This window comes from Miscanthus floridulus, chromosome 18 (assembly GCF_019320115.1).
Source record: "Miscanthus floridulus cultivar M001 chromosome 18, ASM1932011v1, whole genome shotgun sequence".
Taxonomy (NCBI): Eukaryota; Viridiplantae; Streptophyta; class Magnoliopsida; order Poales; family Poaceae; genus Miscanthus; species Miscanthus floridulus.
Window position 1 is genome coordinate 112,813,681 of NC_089597.1, and position 16,491 is coordinate 112,830,171.

The window sequence follows — 16,491 nt, forward strand, 5'->3', positions numbered from 1 at the left end:
CCCCGTCCACCTCTCAACCAATGATAGATCGACAACAGCCACGGTCCATAGGAGCACGCCCCGTTGTAGCGCCTCTCAACCAATGGTAGATCGACAACGACCACGGTCTGTAGGGGCGCCCCCGCTGGCGCCATGTTCCGGCCCATAGTAAAACCCTCCGTCGCGGAACTCGAGATCCTCGGCCTGGCCCACAGCGATCGATTCCACCAACCAACGGTCGACAACGGCCTGCCAGAGCAGGCGCGGCTTATAGCGCTCACCGCAACAGGGCACCCCTCCTCCGCCGCCATGTGGGGCACACGATAAGGGGGCCCGCACGTCAGCCGGCGATGCGGCCGAGCGCGACGGCCAACACACAGCGCCCAACCACCCCGCCGCTCCTAGGCGACCGGCGCACGACGCCACCCACCGCACCCTTCCTGGCCCGGCACGGTCAGCGAGCGGTGTCGCGGAGGGAGGAGGCCGCGCCGCGTACGGCGGCGAGACCGTCCGCCGGATGCGCGATCTGGTGGCCAACAGTAAAGCCATCGACGTGGCCAGGGCGAGGGCCTCCCGAGGCCGGCGGCTGTCTTGGGGAGTAATGGCCGGCGGGCAGCGACACAGCTACTGACACAAGAGCATGGCCGGCGGGCAGCACTGGCTGCATGGGACGTACACGTCGTATTGCATTGCAAGCAGGGTCGCGCTGCACGTCGCAGCTCGTGACGGGACGTGACGACTCGGAGCTAAGCATGCAAGCTACGAGTAGGCACCTACGATTAGCCCTGGCGAGTGGCGTGCCTTTTCGTGCTGTTACCTGCACCGAGTTGCATTTCTTCCAAACCGTTCAGGAGGCTGTTCACATTTTATTTTGGAATGCAGGTTTTGCGCGTCCTCCCATATCATCCATCCTTGAGAAGGTGTAAGGAATAGTAGCTAGGAATTCGCATCAAAGCACAAGATCGAGTAGGATAGTTCGGAGGAATGATTAACAGGACGATTGTTCTTACAGCTCGGGGACTCCGTATACCCGAATACAAGCCGGCAACCTGGGCACGGCATCGGTCACGCGCGCAGGCGTCACTCGGGCCGAATCCGGATCCATTCTGGGCCGGATGTCTCCACGGTTGGGCGACGGGCCCGGCTGCCCTGTCTTGGTCCAGAATCCCCAGGCATTGTTGTGTGTTGGCTAAGGATGAAAACGGAACGGAAATATCCCGAACCGAACCGCATCGTTTTTTTATATTTAATCCGATCGAATCCGCATTTTCTTGTCCGACTTTACCGTTTTCGCTTTCGCATTTCAGATGTTTCGTATTTCAAATGTAAAAGTAGAAAACGGTTTAGACATTTTTCCGATCGTTTTCTACTTTTCTACTTTTAATTTGAAATATTCCGAATTGAAAATTCGGTTTAAACCGAATTTGGCCAACTGCACAGGTCATACAGCCCAATTATAGGTTGTTCACCACGCAGCTGTGTTCTTTCTACTGGTGGCTAGCTGCCCTCTCTTATAGACGGCGCTCAGCCTCGTCTCTCTTCACCTCATGAGATGGTGCTACATGTCAGGAAACCGGCAGCATCTACACGAAAGCCCACCTGGGCTATAGCCCATCAAGCTCATCGGTTTAACCCCCACCTGCAAAGTCAATCATTTGATAGTTTTTGCATCAGCCGAATAAATCTTTGTTACTCAAAAGAAAAATCTAAATAAATCTTTAAAATAAAATACTACATCTATTCTAAAAAGATTAATAAAATTATTCTGACTCAGTTCGAGTTCATGTTTCTATAATATGCACTTGTTAATTATTATATGCACTTGAACTTGATCATGTATGCACTTAGTCATGCACTTGGTCTACGGGTCGGTATTCCGTATTGAGTTTTCGTATACCGACCGTGTTCGATATAATTCCGCTCGAATTGTTTCGTTTTCGAAATTCTCGATATTCCGTAAGTTCGTGTTCGTTTTCGTGTTCGGTTTGCCCGCTTTCGTTTTCGTTTTCGTATTCAAATGTAAAAGTAGAAAACGGTTGATGAGTTCTCCGTTCGATTCCGTCCGTTTTCATCCTTAGTGTTGGCGTTGTGGTGGGGAAGGAGCTGTAGCACTAACATAATATTGCTGCTCTCTCCTGCTAGACTCCTGGAAGAACAGGTCAATCGCACGCAGTAGTCTCTGCTGCTCCGCTTGAACCGTGCCAGAGTCTGAGCACTGGTTCAGCATCAGGGCAAAGAGCGATGCGAGAACGTCGTTGGTGCTTCTCGCGACTTTTTCAACCCTTTGCTCTGGCAATGGTGCTTTGGAGCTTCCCTCGTAGACCTGTCTTCTGCACACCTGCACATGAATATAATGATATGTATGAATATTAAGCAAAATCAGATACACCACGGCAGGGGAATTCAAAAGGTGAACTAACACATGAACTTGATCCTGCAAAACTATTTGTACGAGTAAGTATGGCTTTACAATGCCATGTTCTATACTTTGTAGAGCTACAAAGATATTTGCACAAACCTGGAACAAGTTATGTAGATCAACAATGTGCTCTTGACTGAGATACTTCCTAGCCATGAGCTCACTGAAGAGATTGACGTTTTCTGCAGTAACATTCCTAGCAGAAAGATTAGCCACGATGCCAGATATCAGATGCCCATCAAACAACGATGTCAGCCAATCTGGCACTTGGCTCAGCCTGAGCAACGAAACAGCTATATTCGCAGCAAACTTCTGCTGACTGGTGAAAGATTTAGACGTCAAACCAGGAGCAGTCAAGGCCACAACAAATTCCTCCATTATTAGCCTCAACCATTTAGATTCTCTGACTGCCACCTTCTCTTGGCTTCCAAATTTCTCCCATCCTAAAATCACAGAGAGACAGGCACTGCAATTTCCAGCAACTTTACTGTCTTCACTGAACACCAAACCCTCTGTCACTGCAATAATGGACTTCAAATATCCCATAGAGCATCTTAACTCAGCATTAATACATGACCTTTGATCTGAAATTCGCGTGAGCAACTCCAACAGGCATTGTGAAGCAATAAGTTTAATAGAAGGTGAACCGAAGTTCATAAGACGGCATAAATCATGGCATGGAATGCCGAGAACAGAAAAGGACTGGACATCATCTGAATGCTGAAGGAAGTCCTGCCAGTCAATATTTGACTCTAGAATGGTATGCAAACTGAAAACGAAGAATACAATTAGTGCCGCTAGAATATGAAACTGAAAACGCAGGCTACAATTAGTACCTATAGAGTGTTATGGAAACTGGAAAGTGAAAATGCAGACCACAATTAGTGCAGACCCAAGCAAATAAAATGAAGCATGCAAGCAACAGCTTCATACCTTCTTAGAGAGAAGAACACCAATAGAAGTACAAGAATCAGGAATTCTCCAAAGGTTGTCTCCTGATTGTGTTGAAATAATGATGGGCCTTTAACACAAGCTTTGTTTACTATGACATCCGTTAAAGAAACCAAAGAACTGTTCAAGATTATGGCTTTTGCAGGCTCAATAAGAAATTCGCTTGATGAATGATGCAAAACAAGGCATAGTATCCCAACTACTATCTTGTGTTCTTGGTCACTAGATGTATAATCAATACCCGAACTGATAAATTCCAATAACTGCAAACAAAAGCAATTTCTGAATCATAAAAATTATAAATCTAATCAGTAATGATACAAATTGAAATACTAGCTAGCAATGCATTCTTTTTGGAAATCTGCACTGGCCTAAACAGACAACTAAGCATTAATGATGTGGGATCCCTACCAAGTAATCCAAACAAAGGCAATATTTAAAACACTACCTGTACTGCACTGGATTTTTTTTCTCTCGAAACGCAGGAGAGCTGCATATCATTATATTAAGAAGAAAATGGGACAACACGAAGTGACAAGCACAAACACTGAAACACCCATACACAATAAACACACCACTCTAATGCTCTGTGATTACATGCACGCCTGTTAGAACTGAAACAAGCGATCGACACCCAGACACCAACCTACTTTGCTATATCCACGAGTTTAGCCAAATAACATCCCATGAAGCTATTAACAGCCAGCGAATAATAATATTACTTGAATGTAATTTACAAGGTTCAACTCAAATAGACAGAATAAGAGTACCTTTAGAGCAAGAGGAAGCCATTCATCTTCCTGGTCAAATGTTGATGCACTTGCTGAACGTAAGATGTTAAAGATCAAATAGGAACAAACTGTTCTGCTCCTTGAAGAGTATGGTAAGCAATATATGCCATGGAATGAACCGACAATACCACATGATATAAACTGATCAGAAGAACGCGGAGAGATCATGAGTATTTCAGCGATAACACTGACCACTGAAAATACCTCATCTTCTGTACCCTCCTTTACCATCTGGTCTAGCAAGGACACCAGCAAAGACAAGATGGTGGTTTCTCCAGAAAGTACAAGCTTGGAAATCATTTGTATGTCCACCAATTGACTGCTGTTTGAGAGCATGACAGTTTCATCTTCACAGAAAGTTTTACAAAACTTTAGCATCTGGAAGGCGAGTGGTTCCATAATTTCTTGCTTCTGAAAGAGCCATTTTATTGCTACCGAATGGACTCGGATCACAAGCAAATCCCAGTCCTTATGTATGATTAAGTGGAATAGTGTATTCTCAGCTTCTGGACTATGTGGAATGCTGCAGCTATAGGAAATGCCTCTGACAAAGGCATAAAGATGGACCAGAAGCGTAAGCATAATGGAACCATTAATTTCATATGGGAAGTTCCCACCATTGAGGAGGATGTATTGCTCAACAGAAGCCAGAATTTGGTTGCTAGCACAGAGCCTGAATAGTTAAAACAATTGCCATATTAACATGTTTCTCTGATAAGGTGTAAATGGTGAATTAAAAGCAGCAGCAGATGAGTACCTTTCATTGTAGAATGAACAGGCATACAATATAGAAAGAATAGCACATTGGCATGATGCCAAGTTGAAGTCTTCTGTGCTACATTGCCCAAGTAAATACATCATTTCTGTAGGGTCTGATGGCAGATAAATGTGTGCATCTCGAATTGTTTCCCCATAATTACATCCCAAAACCCTGTCAACAATCGAACTAGTGACCAAATATACTACTGATTTTACATGATCAGTAGGAAATAAGCCCATGAATCCAAATGACAAGCTAAACCATGACGATGATGCTAGCAATTCAGCAAACTTTAACGGCTTTTTGTCAGATGCCCTTGACAAAATAATTTGGAAAATCTGAAGGATCTCTGCCAATGTTTCTTCATCATTACTGTCAACCACAGCACTTTGAAGCCACTGCAGTAAAATCGTTCCACAAGTTCCCATGATGCTATCCTCAAGATCCTTCGTGCTAGCAATACTGTATTTGCTCCCTTCAAGGCAGAATATAAGTGCTTCTTTCAGAAGAAGAAGAGAATGAGGAATGAGGATCATAGAATCACACTCATGTGACAATGTTGAAGATATCGCATATTTTGATGCTTCTTCAATAAATGATGGTAGTTTCTCAATATCATGAGCATGAGGTGACTTCAGAATCTCTATTAATATTGAGCAAACCAGAATAAAAGTTTCAGAACTCATGTCAAGTTCACCATTGCCATTTCTTCTCAAGATTGCAGTCAAAGTACAAGCTATCTGTTCTTCTTGGGGCAGTGAGAGGATACCGGAACAATTGACCATGCAAATCCAAACAAGTCGTAAAACATGGGACTGGACTGGGTGAAATGGTATCTCTGCAACATAGTGAAGAACAGGAAGAAGAGTGGAAAATCCAATGGCAAGCTTTTCTTTGAATTTTTCCTCCAATCTCGCAAAAAGTAATAGTACTCGAATAGAGGAAATGACAAGTAGATCATTATTTCCTGAAGATGTATAACAGGAGTGCAACTTCGTAAGCCTTCTTGATCATAATAATGCATAAAAGCTTTCAGAAAGAAGTTCATGACTACAAAAAGGTAAACTTCTTACCTGATAACCTGAGAACCTCAAATATGTAATCGGCAACATTTTCATCGATCAAAGTTTGAAGTAGAGCACAAATATTTGCATCAGATGACAGGAAATGAAAGATCAAATCCAATGTTCCTGTCTGAACTTCTAGGTTAGTAGATAGCAGAGATCCTTTGACAGCCTCAGCAAATAGAACAAGAGAAGCATTTAGGGACATATAATCTGTCTGCATGGACTCTGCTTCTATGCAGTTGTTAGAACTCTGGATGCTAATCAGCAAATGGTCAAAGGGCTCCTTCTTTGCTAAAGTAAGGAGCAATGCTGCAGTAGCACAAAAAAAAGGAACATCACTAACAAGTGAAGAATGACCTATTGTGGAAATTTTCAACATTGATGAGTTGTTTAAAAACCAAATCCAAAATTTATTAGTGCAAATGATTTGGAGATAAATTTTATAACCGCAAACAATTCGAAGGTACTCAGTCAACATTGTGAATATTTTTTCCTCCTTAGCCAACTCTTAAACTAAAGTAACACTGAAGTATTAAAGCTGGATCCAGAAGTTCATTGTTCTCATCGTGCTTCTTGTATAACATCAGAAATGATGCATTCATCAATTGATGTCAGGTTGTCTTTTGAAACCACTCTCAAGTTTCTCAAACTATATGAAGCTAGCCATAGCCATATAACTTCTTTAACTGTGGCTTATATATCTAGAGTGTTTACATTAAGAGCAGATTAATTAGTCACAAAGAACTGTAAACTTATGTACAAATTGTGAAAAAAATTAATGGCCAGAATTGTTTGTTAGATTACATGAAAGTTCAAACATCAGTATCTTCAACAAAATGAAGTATTCTTAAAGCACTATTATTTAGGTAGTACAAAAAGAAGAAATACCAACCAACACAGTTCAAGCGAACAGCATCATTTTGAGTTTTGAGTAGGACTTCAAGAGAGAGCTGAAGCAAGCTTCTACCAATTGCCAGAAGGTCCAAATCTTCAATTTCACATATATTGTCCCATGGGGTGGCATTTAGTATAGCGAGTTTGTATAGAACAAAGAGTATCTCTCCACGAATTTCATCGCTGTATAGAGAAAGTTAAAGATGCTGCCAGATAAGGTGTTTGAAAGGCAAGAAATAATCATCAGAATTCAGTTGTCTTCACCTTGGAAGTCGGAGATCATTAACAAGGTTTAAGAAAAGAGAACATTTGTCCCCTATATATGCTGCAGCATCTTTGGTAGAGTTTAGCAAAAGCCCCAAACAATGTAGCTGCACTGACATAAAAGAAAGATACAGACATAAGAAGGTAAATCAATTCAATAGAAGTTATAAGAGAAGAACCATTGTGCCTCACATCTTTAATGGATGCAGTCTATCTCACTCAAGCAACGACTGATGAGTGATGAGATAAAAGCACTGCAGGCCACTTTGGACAAAATGGGGTAGTTCACCAGAATTACAAATTTACAATAACAGGCAAAGGAAGCAGATCACCCTCCAACCATACACTGAAACCTAATTGTAGGTCTTACATCTAGGGCAACCTTTGAACACATCTCCAGGAGTGACACTAATCAATTAGAATGATGCTGCACTGCATATCCTGCCACCAGTACTATGTTTACTTCAAATGGTGTACTGGTGTGTCAAGGATACAACTACTGCTAGTATATTTAGTTGTATAACCAAATAAGGTATTATTCTATATTTAGTTGCAACTTTTACAGTCCAGACTAAGACTTAGACGATTCTAAAATTAGATACAAAATCATTCGATCATATTTCTTAATTTGGTGTATACATGTGAATGTGTACATTTCCATTGTGTTGAGCTGAAAAGATGTCCAAGGCCATAAAAGAAATAAGAAAAGGCAGTGGAAGGTAAAATGCAGTCAACCTATTATGAGCAACCCTGAAATACCATCATGTGTATCCATATGCAGGTAAGCACTTGTTAGAACCGGGTCCCTCTTGTTAGGACCCATTTGTATAGCATGAATTGAACATGAATTAGTTCAATTTTACAGAAAAACACAGGAATCAGAAAAAGGAAACATGTTCCAAATGGGGCCTTAATGTAGGAATGCAGCATTTGGCAATACTTTTTTGTAGGTTATATATATTCAGAGGAACACACTGGCTACAGCAATGGGCACAATTACAGCAGGATGAAGCCAATAAGCAGCGCATTATCCAAGTCTATCCAATGCTAGAGGCAACGGCAATTTTTATTTCTTATTTTTAGATGACCTTATAATGTTAGAATTGAGTTTTGAGTGGGAAATTTGTGTGGTTACACAATTTTGTAATAAGTGATCTGATTCTCTTGGAGACAAGAGATGACACCGGATTTATTTCTATTATCTAAAAAAGGAATGCAGCATTTCGATGTCAGACTCCAGTTGGCTATATACATCTACTAGCTCGAATTATTGTTCACCTTATTCAACGGATCCAGTGAGACTAGTCAAGTAGTCATCCACTGGTCCTCTCCACTACATATAATTCGTAGCCAACCTACTCAGCATAAATGAGACAAACAGCATAGCACGAAATTGTGAGTGACCCGGGCCGCGCACTTACCGTATGGAGGTGCTTGACGAGTGAGCCGGAGGAGAGGACGCGGGCGAGGCGGGCGACGAGCTCTGAATCAGCCGGGGCGCCCACGACGGCGGCGAGGTCGGCCGCGACGTCGCACGCCTGCGCGGCGAGAGCGGCATCGCGGCGGTCGGCGGCGCCCTCGAGCGCCTCGGCGAGCGGCGCCGCGAGGAGGCGTGGGTGCGCGGCGCGGAGCGGCCTGAGGAATGCGGGGTCAGCGAGCGCCAGGGAGAGGTTGGCGAGCGCGTGCGCGACTTGGTGGGATGGCGTGGAAGCGGCGCCCGCGGAGGAGAGGAGCGCCGCGGCACAGGAGAGGCAGACACGGCCGCCCGCCGAGGTCGGCAGCGAGTGCGATGCCGGGTGGCCCGCGCCGCAGGCACGCAGTGGCGCCGGCGTAGGCGAGCGAGGTGGCGACGTGTCGCCGTCGGATTCCATGGGGAGGGGAGGGAGGGGAAATGGAATATTGCGGTACCGGAGGTTTTTATTTTACACGTTGATTTCGAGGGTTTTACGAAATGCTGTAAATTGTGTTAGCTGTTTTTCATTGCCTTATGTCAGCTTTTTCAAAATGCATATAATATCACGTAGGATTTTTGTGACATGGATGAAAGAGAAAGGTGAGAGAAAGACGCGGTGCTTTCTTCGTTTGGAAAAAATGATGAAAACACCAAAGGTGGTCACTCTCTAGTAAATCGGTAATGCTGGACTTAAACGGTGAAATTTTTGTATTTTGGTCTCTTTTGAAAATAATTTTTAGAAAAATACCTACGCCAAAACATTTTCTGAAAATAGACCATTTTTAGGCGTCTTAGCACATGACGCCGAGATATGAGGCTCGGCGTCGAGTGACACGACGCCGAGGTATTGCCACGTCACGGACGACCGGGGTCGTCGGCGACACGATGGCGCGTGGGGTCCCAGACGTCGGCGTCGTGGCAGCCAACGCCAAGGGCCCACCCTCGGCACGGCTGGACGGCGCGCCGAGCTATTGGCACCATCCGGAGCGCGCCCCAAGCGGCCCAACAACGCACGGTGGCCTAGTAGCTCGGCGTGGAATCACTTAACGCCGAGCCTCCAGACCTCGGCGCGGCACGACTCAACACCGAGGTCTGATCCCTTGAGGCCGCGCAGAGGCCCCCTTCTTCTTCCTCCCTCCATTCTGAAACCGTCGGCCTCCTCTCTTTTTTTTCTCCCCCGCGCTGCCACCAAACCCTAGGCTCCAAAATCGACCCTAGGTGCCACGATCTCGGCTCCCGAAGCTTTCTCGAGGTAATGGTCTCTCTCCTCCTCCAATCTATCCACGTAGATGTGCTTACATTGTCCCTAATCATGTGGAATCATGGTTGTATGGTGTTTTGGTATATTTGTGTTTGCATTTGCAAAATGTATGACTTAGGATGATTGAGTGCATTGTTGTTTAACTGTTTTATGTGCTGAACATGTTAGGTTAGTTTGGTTTCTAGTTATTTTGGTCATTAGGGTTCTTTGTTTATTGTAGGTGTCATTAGGGTTAGTTATTTATTGGTCATTAGGGTTAATATGTATTTTATTTATTTATTGGCCATTACATTTCAATTTTTTATGACTAGAAATAATTATGTTGTTGGAGTTGAAAAAGATGAAATGATATATTTTAGTTTCTACTTATTGGATTAAAACTCGCATGATATATTCATATGTGACACTACTTGTTGTGTGATGGCTGTAGATGGATAAATTAGTGAGGTTGCATCATAGAGGCCGTATTGTTAGGACAAGAGATGATAGTTTGGAATTTCTGGACATGTGTGAGGAGTTGTTGATTTTTTCTGAAACACCATCTTTGACCCAGTTAGTGGAGCGAGTGAAGGTTATGTTAGGCTGGAATGAAGGAGACATACATGTTCAGTTTGAAGGTGTCATAGATGTTGGGTCATCGAAGGGTCCTCGGATCAAGCGGTTGCTCAAAATTACAAGCGAGACTGAATGGAATGATTACAAGGCAGTTGTATTGGCCTTAGAAGTGCGATCTTTGGATTTAGTATTAAGTAAGGAGTCCGGCTTAGGAAATGATAACTTCGAAGCATGGCCATCTTCCCCCGCTCACATAGGTTATGGTCCTTTGCCTAAAGAAGAAATACTTGTCACACAACTAGGCTATGGTGGAGATGAGGAAGAGAATCTGGTTGCCGATGGTGAGGGCAATCATGATAGTGATGAAGAGGATGATGATTATGTAATTGGTGATGCAGAAGAAGGTTTGGACGACGCTAGCGGAGACTTTTCTATTGAGGATGAGCTTAGCGACGAAGATGATCTTAGCGGTGAAGAAGACTTTAGTGATGCTAGGGCTACAAACCGTTTTGACATGGAGATAGCTGGAGATGATGAATCCTTCGTAGAGGAGATAGCCGAAGACTCTGATGACGATCGCCCTGTTGGTCGTCTCAATTTTAGGGAAATAGAGATATTGTCTAGGGTCTTGTCTTGGAGAGATCCATTAGTTGGTGATTTCGAGGACCTTAGCCATGGTCATAGGGCAGTAGCTGATAGTGGGCCAAGTGATACAACTATGCCTGATGTTAGCGGTTGCCTCATCATATGGAAGGGCATATTGTTTGCTACCATAGATGAGTTGAAATCATGGTTGCAAGAGTACTCCATTGTACACAACCGACCTTTTAGGGTCATCAATTCATTCAAGGAGAAGAGGTATACTGTTGCTTGTGAAGAACAACAGTGTGGTTGGAGAGTATGTGCTAGGAAGACGAAGGCAGACAAATGGAAGATTACCTCAGTGAAGCAACCACATGTTTGTGCCACTGCTGAGGCAGAAGAGAACCATCTGCAGCTCAATTCTAGGTTCATTGCAAGGCAGTTATGCCCCGTGGTGAAGCATATGCCAACCATTACGGTGTCTGCATTGGTTGAGATCATCTTCCAACGGTACAATTACTATGTCAAGTATGGGAAAGCATGGAGGGCAAAGCAGCGTGCACTGAAAATAATATTTAGAAATTAGGAAGAAGCTTATGAGCGCCTCCCTGTAATGTTGAACGCAATAAGGGCTGTAAATCCTGGGATGCACTTTGAGTATTTACCTAAGGAGGGTGAAACAAGGAATGGTAGCCAGGTATTTGGAAGGGCATTTTGGGCGTTCGGGCAGAGCATCGAAGCATTCAAGCATTGCAGGCCCGTCGTCTCAATTGACGGGACCTTTCTTATAGGGAAATTTGAAGGCACAATGCTTATTTGTATTGGAACAGATGCAGAAGACCAGCTTGTGCCATTGGCCTTTGCGATTGTTCAGAAGGAGGACACGGATAGTTGGTGTTAGTTTCTTAGGCTAGTAAGACAAATGGTAATTGGTCTAGGACGTGATGTTTGTGTGATATCCGATAGGCATGCTGGCATTCTGAATGCCGTAGAACAAGAGATTCCTGGTTACGGCCAAATACATCACCGGTGGTGCACCAGACACCTTGCTCAGAATCTTATAAGGTGTGATCACACAAAGGACAACTTCAAATTATTTGAGGAGGTTTGCAGGCAGTAAGAGGTTCAATTATTCAAAGACAAGTTAGATGCCCTGAAGTTAGCCACAAATGTTGATGGCAGGTAATTCTTGAGCGAGTTGATGGCGTCGAAGGATAAGTGGTCACTTGCATATGACACCGGTGGTTGGAGATGGGGCTTCATGACTAGTAATATGGCAGAGATGTTCAACAGCCTTCTAAGAGGTTGTCATGGTTAGCCTGTGACTGCTATTGCCTCATTCACCTTCTACAAGTTGAATTCTTGGTTCGTTTCGAGGAAAAAGCATGCGAGGTCTCTATGGACAGCAGGCAAAGCTTGGCCACTTTTAGCATCTCAGGAACTAGCTTTCTTAAAGAAAAAGTCTAAACGACAGAAGGGTTCATGTTTTGATCCGATCAACCATGGATATGAGATTCTAGAGGGTGGTGGAACTAACATTGGTGGTGAAGACCGGGGTGCTCGAAAACATAAAGTAGTGATCAATGAGAACAAGTGTATGTGTGGAAAACCGATCATATACCATAGACCTTGCTCCCACATGATTATAGCCTGTCGCCTTAGACATGTTGACGCTGAGGTCCCTCCCCGTATGGCCACGGAGTTCTCTTTGAGGAACCTAATGAGCACCTGGAATCCTCAGTTCGAGCCATTTCTTGACGAGAGTCAATGGCCTACTTATGATGGCCCCAAGTATGTGGCTGATCTTGGTTTACTCTGGAAGAGTAGAGGACCTAGGCGGCGGAAGCGGTTCAGGATAGACATGGACCGAGCCACGAAAGGTAGATCAACCACGAGTAAGGTTGGGAGACATTTTGTAGAGGACACCCAAAAGAGCCGTTGCTCTGGTTGCCATAAGCCAGGCCACAATAAGAGAAAATGTCCTGAACTACTTAGACAATAGGTATCCACCAAGCTAGCTACTTGAATTGCTTTGTGTAATAGTACATTGGTTTACTTTTTTTTATTTTTATGTTACTTTGTACCACATACACATGCTTTAACTTATACTAATGCTTTGGCATTGCTTATGTTGCAGGATGGATCGGTTCCCCTTCTTGATCCAAGGTTCGATGAGCACCACTGGGCTTGGAGGATCGAGAACAGAGAGGTATATTCAACAATTCGTATGAAACAGTGCATTGTTCATCTTTTGCTCTATAGTCCATGCTCTTTATAAAGTGACATGAACTAATACTTTTTCATGCTTGTCTTTTTTTGTAGGTTTTGAATGTGCTGAGGCCAATAACACATGAGGCCTCTACGACCATGGTCTACGACGAGAGGTACACGTCCCTCCTGAAGCTGGCGAACCTTGCTACCGTTGCTCATGTTTGTCATCGAGGCACGCCACCTTTCAACCTAGCGGCGCTGACGGCGTTGATAGATCGGTGGCGTCTGGAGACACACAACTTTCACCTACCATGCGGGGAGATGACGGTCACTCTCAAGGACGTTGCCATGATCCTTGGAGTCAAAATCCGAGGATTCCTAGTGATAGGAGACACAGAGTCTGAAGGATGGCAGCAGCGGGTTGTGCACTTCTTGGGACGGCCCCTAGCGGCAGTTGAGGCTGGCAAGAAATGGCGCAGTAGTGGGGTGTCCCTGAGGTGGCTTCGTCAGCAGTTTCGGGAGTGCCCACCCAACATAGACGCCGAGACCGTGACATACTACTGTCGGGCCTACGTCCTGCACATGTTTGGTACGGTTCTCTTCCCTGACGGCACTAGAGACACGGCATCCTGGATGTACATCCCGTGCCTTTTGAACTGGGAGGATGCCGGCAATAGGAGTTGGGGCTCGGCTATACTTGCCAACTATACCGTCAGCTTTGTGAGGCTTGCCGCCGTCCTAGAGGCGCACACGCTATAATGTCAGGGTGCATCACACTGTTGCAGGTAATAAAGCAAAGTTGTACAAGTTTCCACTACAATTCAATGTTTTTTCTTAACAAAAGTGATTAACATTCAAGTTTTCACTCTTTTTTGCAGATTTGGATGTGGGAGAGGCTTCCAGTTGGGAGACCGCATCAGCTTGATCCCCCACAACCTTGGTTTCCTCAAGGAGACACAGTTGGCGCCCCTACCATGGCACACCTCTACGAGCGAGCCCACGGAACTTACCACGTGTCACGCCACGCGTACATCAGCTTCACCAACGAGCTAGACACCCTTTTGCCACAACATGTAAGTTTCCCACCCTTTTGGCCTAATCGAGGATATGTGTACAAATTGAGCGTCGACTAGTTGACGATGACGTTGTGTATAGGTTCAATGGCGCCCATATCGGCGAAGGTAAGTCACGGATCTCAACTTGAGCTCCTTGTGCATGGCAGACGAGGACGTTTGGACGATGAGGACCCCCCTTATTTGTTTCTATGCAGTGGAGTACCATCTCCCTCACCATGTAGCACGACAGTTTGGTAGGCTGCAGCCTTCTCCGCCCGATGATTTCTCCATCGGTTGACAGCTCCACAAGTACGTAACATGCATTATTTTGTTCATTTCACATGAATGAATCATTGAGTAGGCCTTCATATTACCGCTATGGTGTAAAATTTGCAGGTTCAGCAGACAAAAAAATAAGAAGATCACCAACTGGCAGTTGGAGCATCAGCGCTACATTGATGAGTGGATGTTGATGGAGCAGAACAACATAGGCATCCACGCCATCCATCGTGACAAGGCATTCGATGATTACCTTGTTTGGTTTGGTCAACGAACAAGGCTTCAATTGAGGCCCGTTTGGACGGAGCAAGACATTGCTAACATTGCGAGCGAGGATGAGGGCAACAACCCATATGACCAAGCTACCCGAGAAGGCAGGCAAGTTGAGATCGCCCCTGCGTTAGCCAGAGCTATAAGTGATACAACTATTTCCATCTCTGAGGTCTTTACTGTGATGGAGACTTAAATTCTTGTTTTTGTTGCATAGAGCATGGAGATAATGAGGACAGTGGCCGAGCAAGGAAGGGCATTGATGATTCCTGTGGGCGATCCTGATGAGGCCTCCATGTTACGACAGCACATTCAGGTAGTCTCCTCTCATTCAGTTGATGTTACATCTTTATATAGTTTTGCGACCAACCCCACTTACTAATAGTGCTTTCAAAATGCAGCGTGCCATGCATCGCCTCCGAAAGGTAGCTGCACGCCTTAGATGTAGACGTTCCCCGGATGTGGTAGTCCCACAACAGCTTAGTGCTAGACCTTCTACTGCACATGTTGGAGGGACTTCATCTTCACATGGTGCACATGGTGGCAGGACTTCTTCTTCACATGGTGCAGCAACTAGTGCAGAGGGTGGTCAAGGACATGGTCATTATGATGATGAAGATGATGAAGGACAGGGAGAGTACTATGATCATGAGTATGATGAGATTGACATGTCCCAGCTTGGAGATGCACCCAAGAAACTCAAGGCCCCTCTGGTTCTGGACATCCACAGAGGACGCTCAGACCAGTGGACAGGTACACTCCAGGTACCTATCCATTTGGGAGGGGAAAGCGTTATGCTCGCCATCCACGTTAAGGTACAAGGAGCGATAAAAGATCCAAAGACTTCATATGCTATATTTTGTGCATGGACTATGTATGCATTGGACTTTATGTAATGCACTATGTATGGACCTTGTACTATGTTTGGACTATGTTGGTTGATTGATGAAGCATATGTATGGACTATGTTGGATGTTGAATGTGTTGGACTATGTTGGATGTTGAATGTGTTTGACCTTATGTATGTATGGATGTTGAATGAATGTGTATGTCGGTGTGGTCATTTGTTATGTGAAATTCTATGTATTCTGTTTTTTGGTGAACCCCAAGCTCGGCGTATCCACCATGATATTTATTTAAGATAAGCTATACTTTATTTCTGAAATGAAAATGTGATTGTCCTCATAACGATATTCCCCCAAATGTGGAACGTCGCCATGTTTCATGTTTCTAGCTATTAAGAGAGGGCCTCCGTCGCAACTCACAAGGAAGAAGGGGTGTCATCATCCCCATCCTCCATGTTACGATCAACCTCTGTTGGATCCACGGTGATATGGCAAGCACGCAAAGGGGACGAAGCGGCTTAGGAGAGTCGGGGAGCTAGCGAGCTCAGGTCCGTTGTTGGCACAAGGTCATCGTCGGCTGATTAGAGTAGTGGGCAAGCAAATCAAAGAAGAGATGATATATTTTGGTGAACCCAGGAGCTCGGCGTCAATTGAACACACACCGAGTGTGGGCACCTTGGCGTTTAGTCATTTGATGCCGACCACTGGTACATACTAGAATCCCTTGCCTCGAAGCGCCGAGGTGCCCAAGCTCGGCGTGCCGTAAATTGACGCCGAGTCATTAACCTCGGCGTGGGCAGACTAAGCGTCGAGGTTCGGCCCAAACCTGGCCACGGCCGTTGTGATCCCTAGGGT

The 16,491-nt window shown here is 44.9% G+C and overlaps 1 protein-coding gene and 2 pseudogenes across 1 annotated transcript; 2 read left to right on the plus strand and 1 right to left on the minus strand.

Moving 5' to 3' along the window:
- The window catches only part of LOC136521943 (polyubiquitin-like), a 256,415-nt pseudogene that overhangs the window by 92,085 nt on the left and 147,839 nt on the right, over window positions 1–16,491 (plus strand).
- LOC136521935 (protein PUTATIVE RECOMBINATION INITIATION DEFECT 1) lies at window positions 1,620–8,996 on the minus strand. Its single transcript, XM_066515721.1, has 9 exons — window positions 8,547–8,996; window positions 7,126–7,232; window positions 6,860–7,044; window positions 5,974–6,276; window positions 4,898–5,867; window positions 4,120–4,813; window positions 3,332–3,612; window positions 2,498–3,167; window positions 1,620–2,317 (listed from the first exon to the last, which is right to left on the minus strand). Exons 1-9 carry the CDS (start codon window positions 8,994–8,996, stop codon window positions 2,054–2,056), a joined length of 3,924 nt encoding a protein of 1,307 aa, XP_066371818.1. The 3' UTR covers window positions 1,620–2,053.
- On the plus strand, window positions 13,344–14,659 carry LOC136521143 (protein MAIN-LIKE 1-like; annotated as a pseudogene).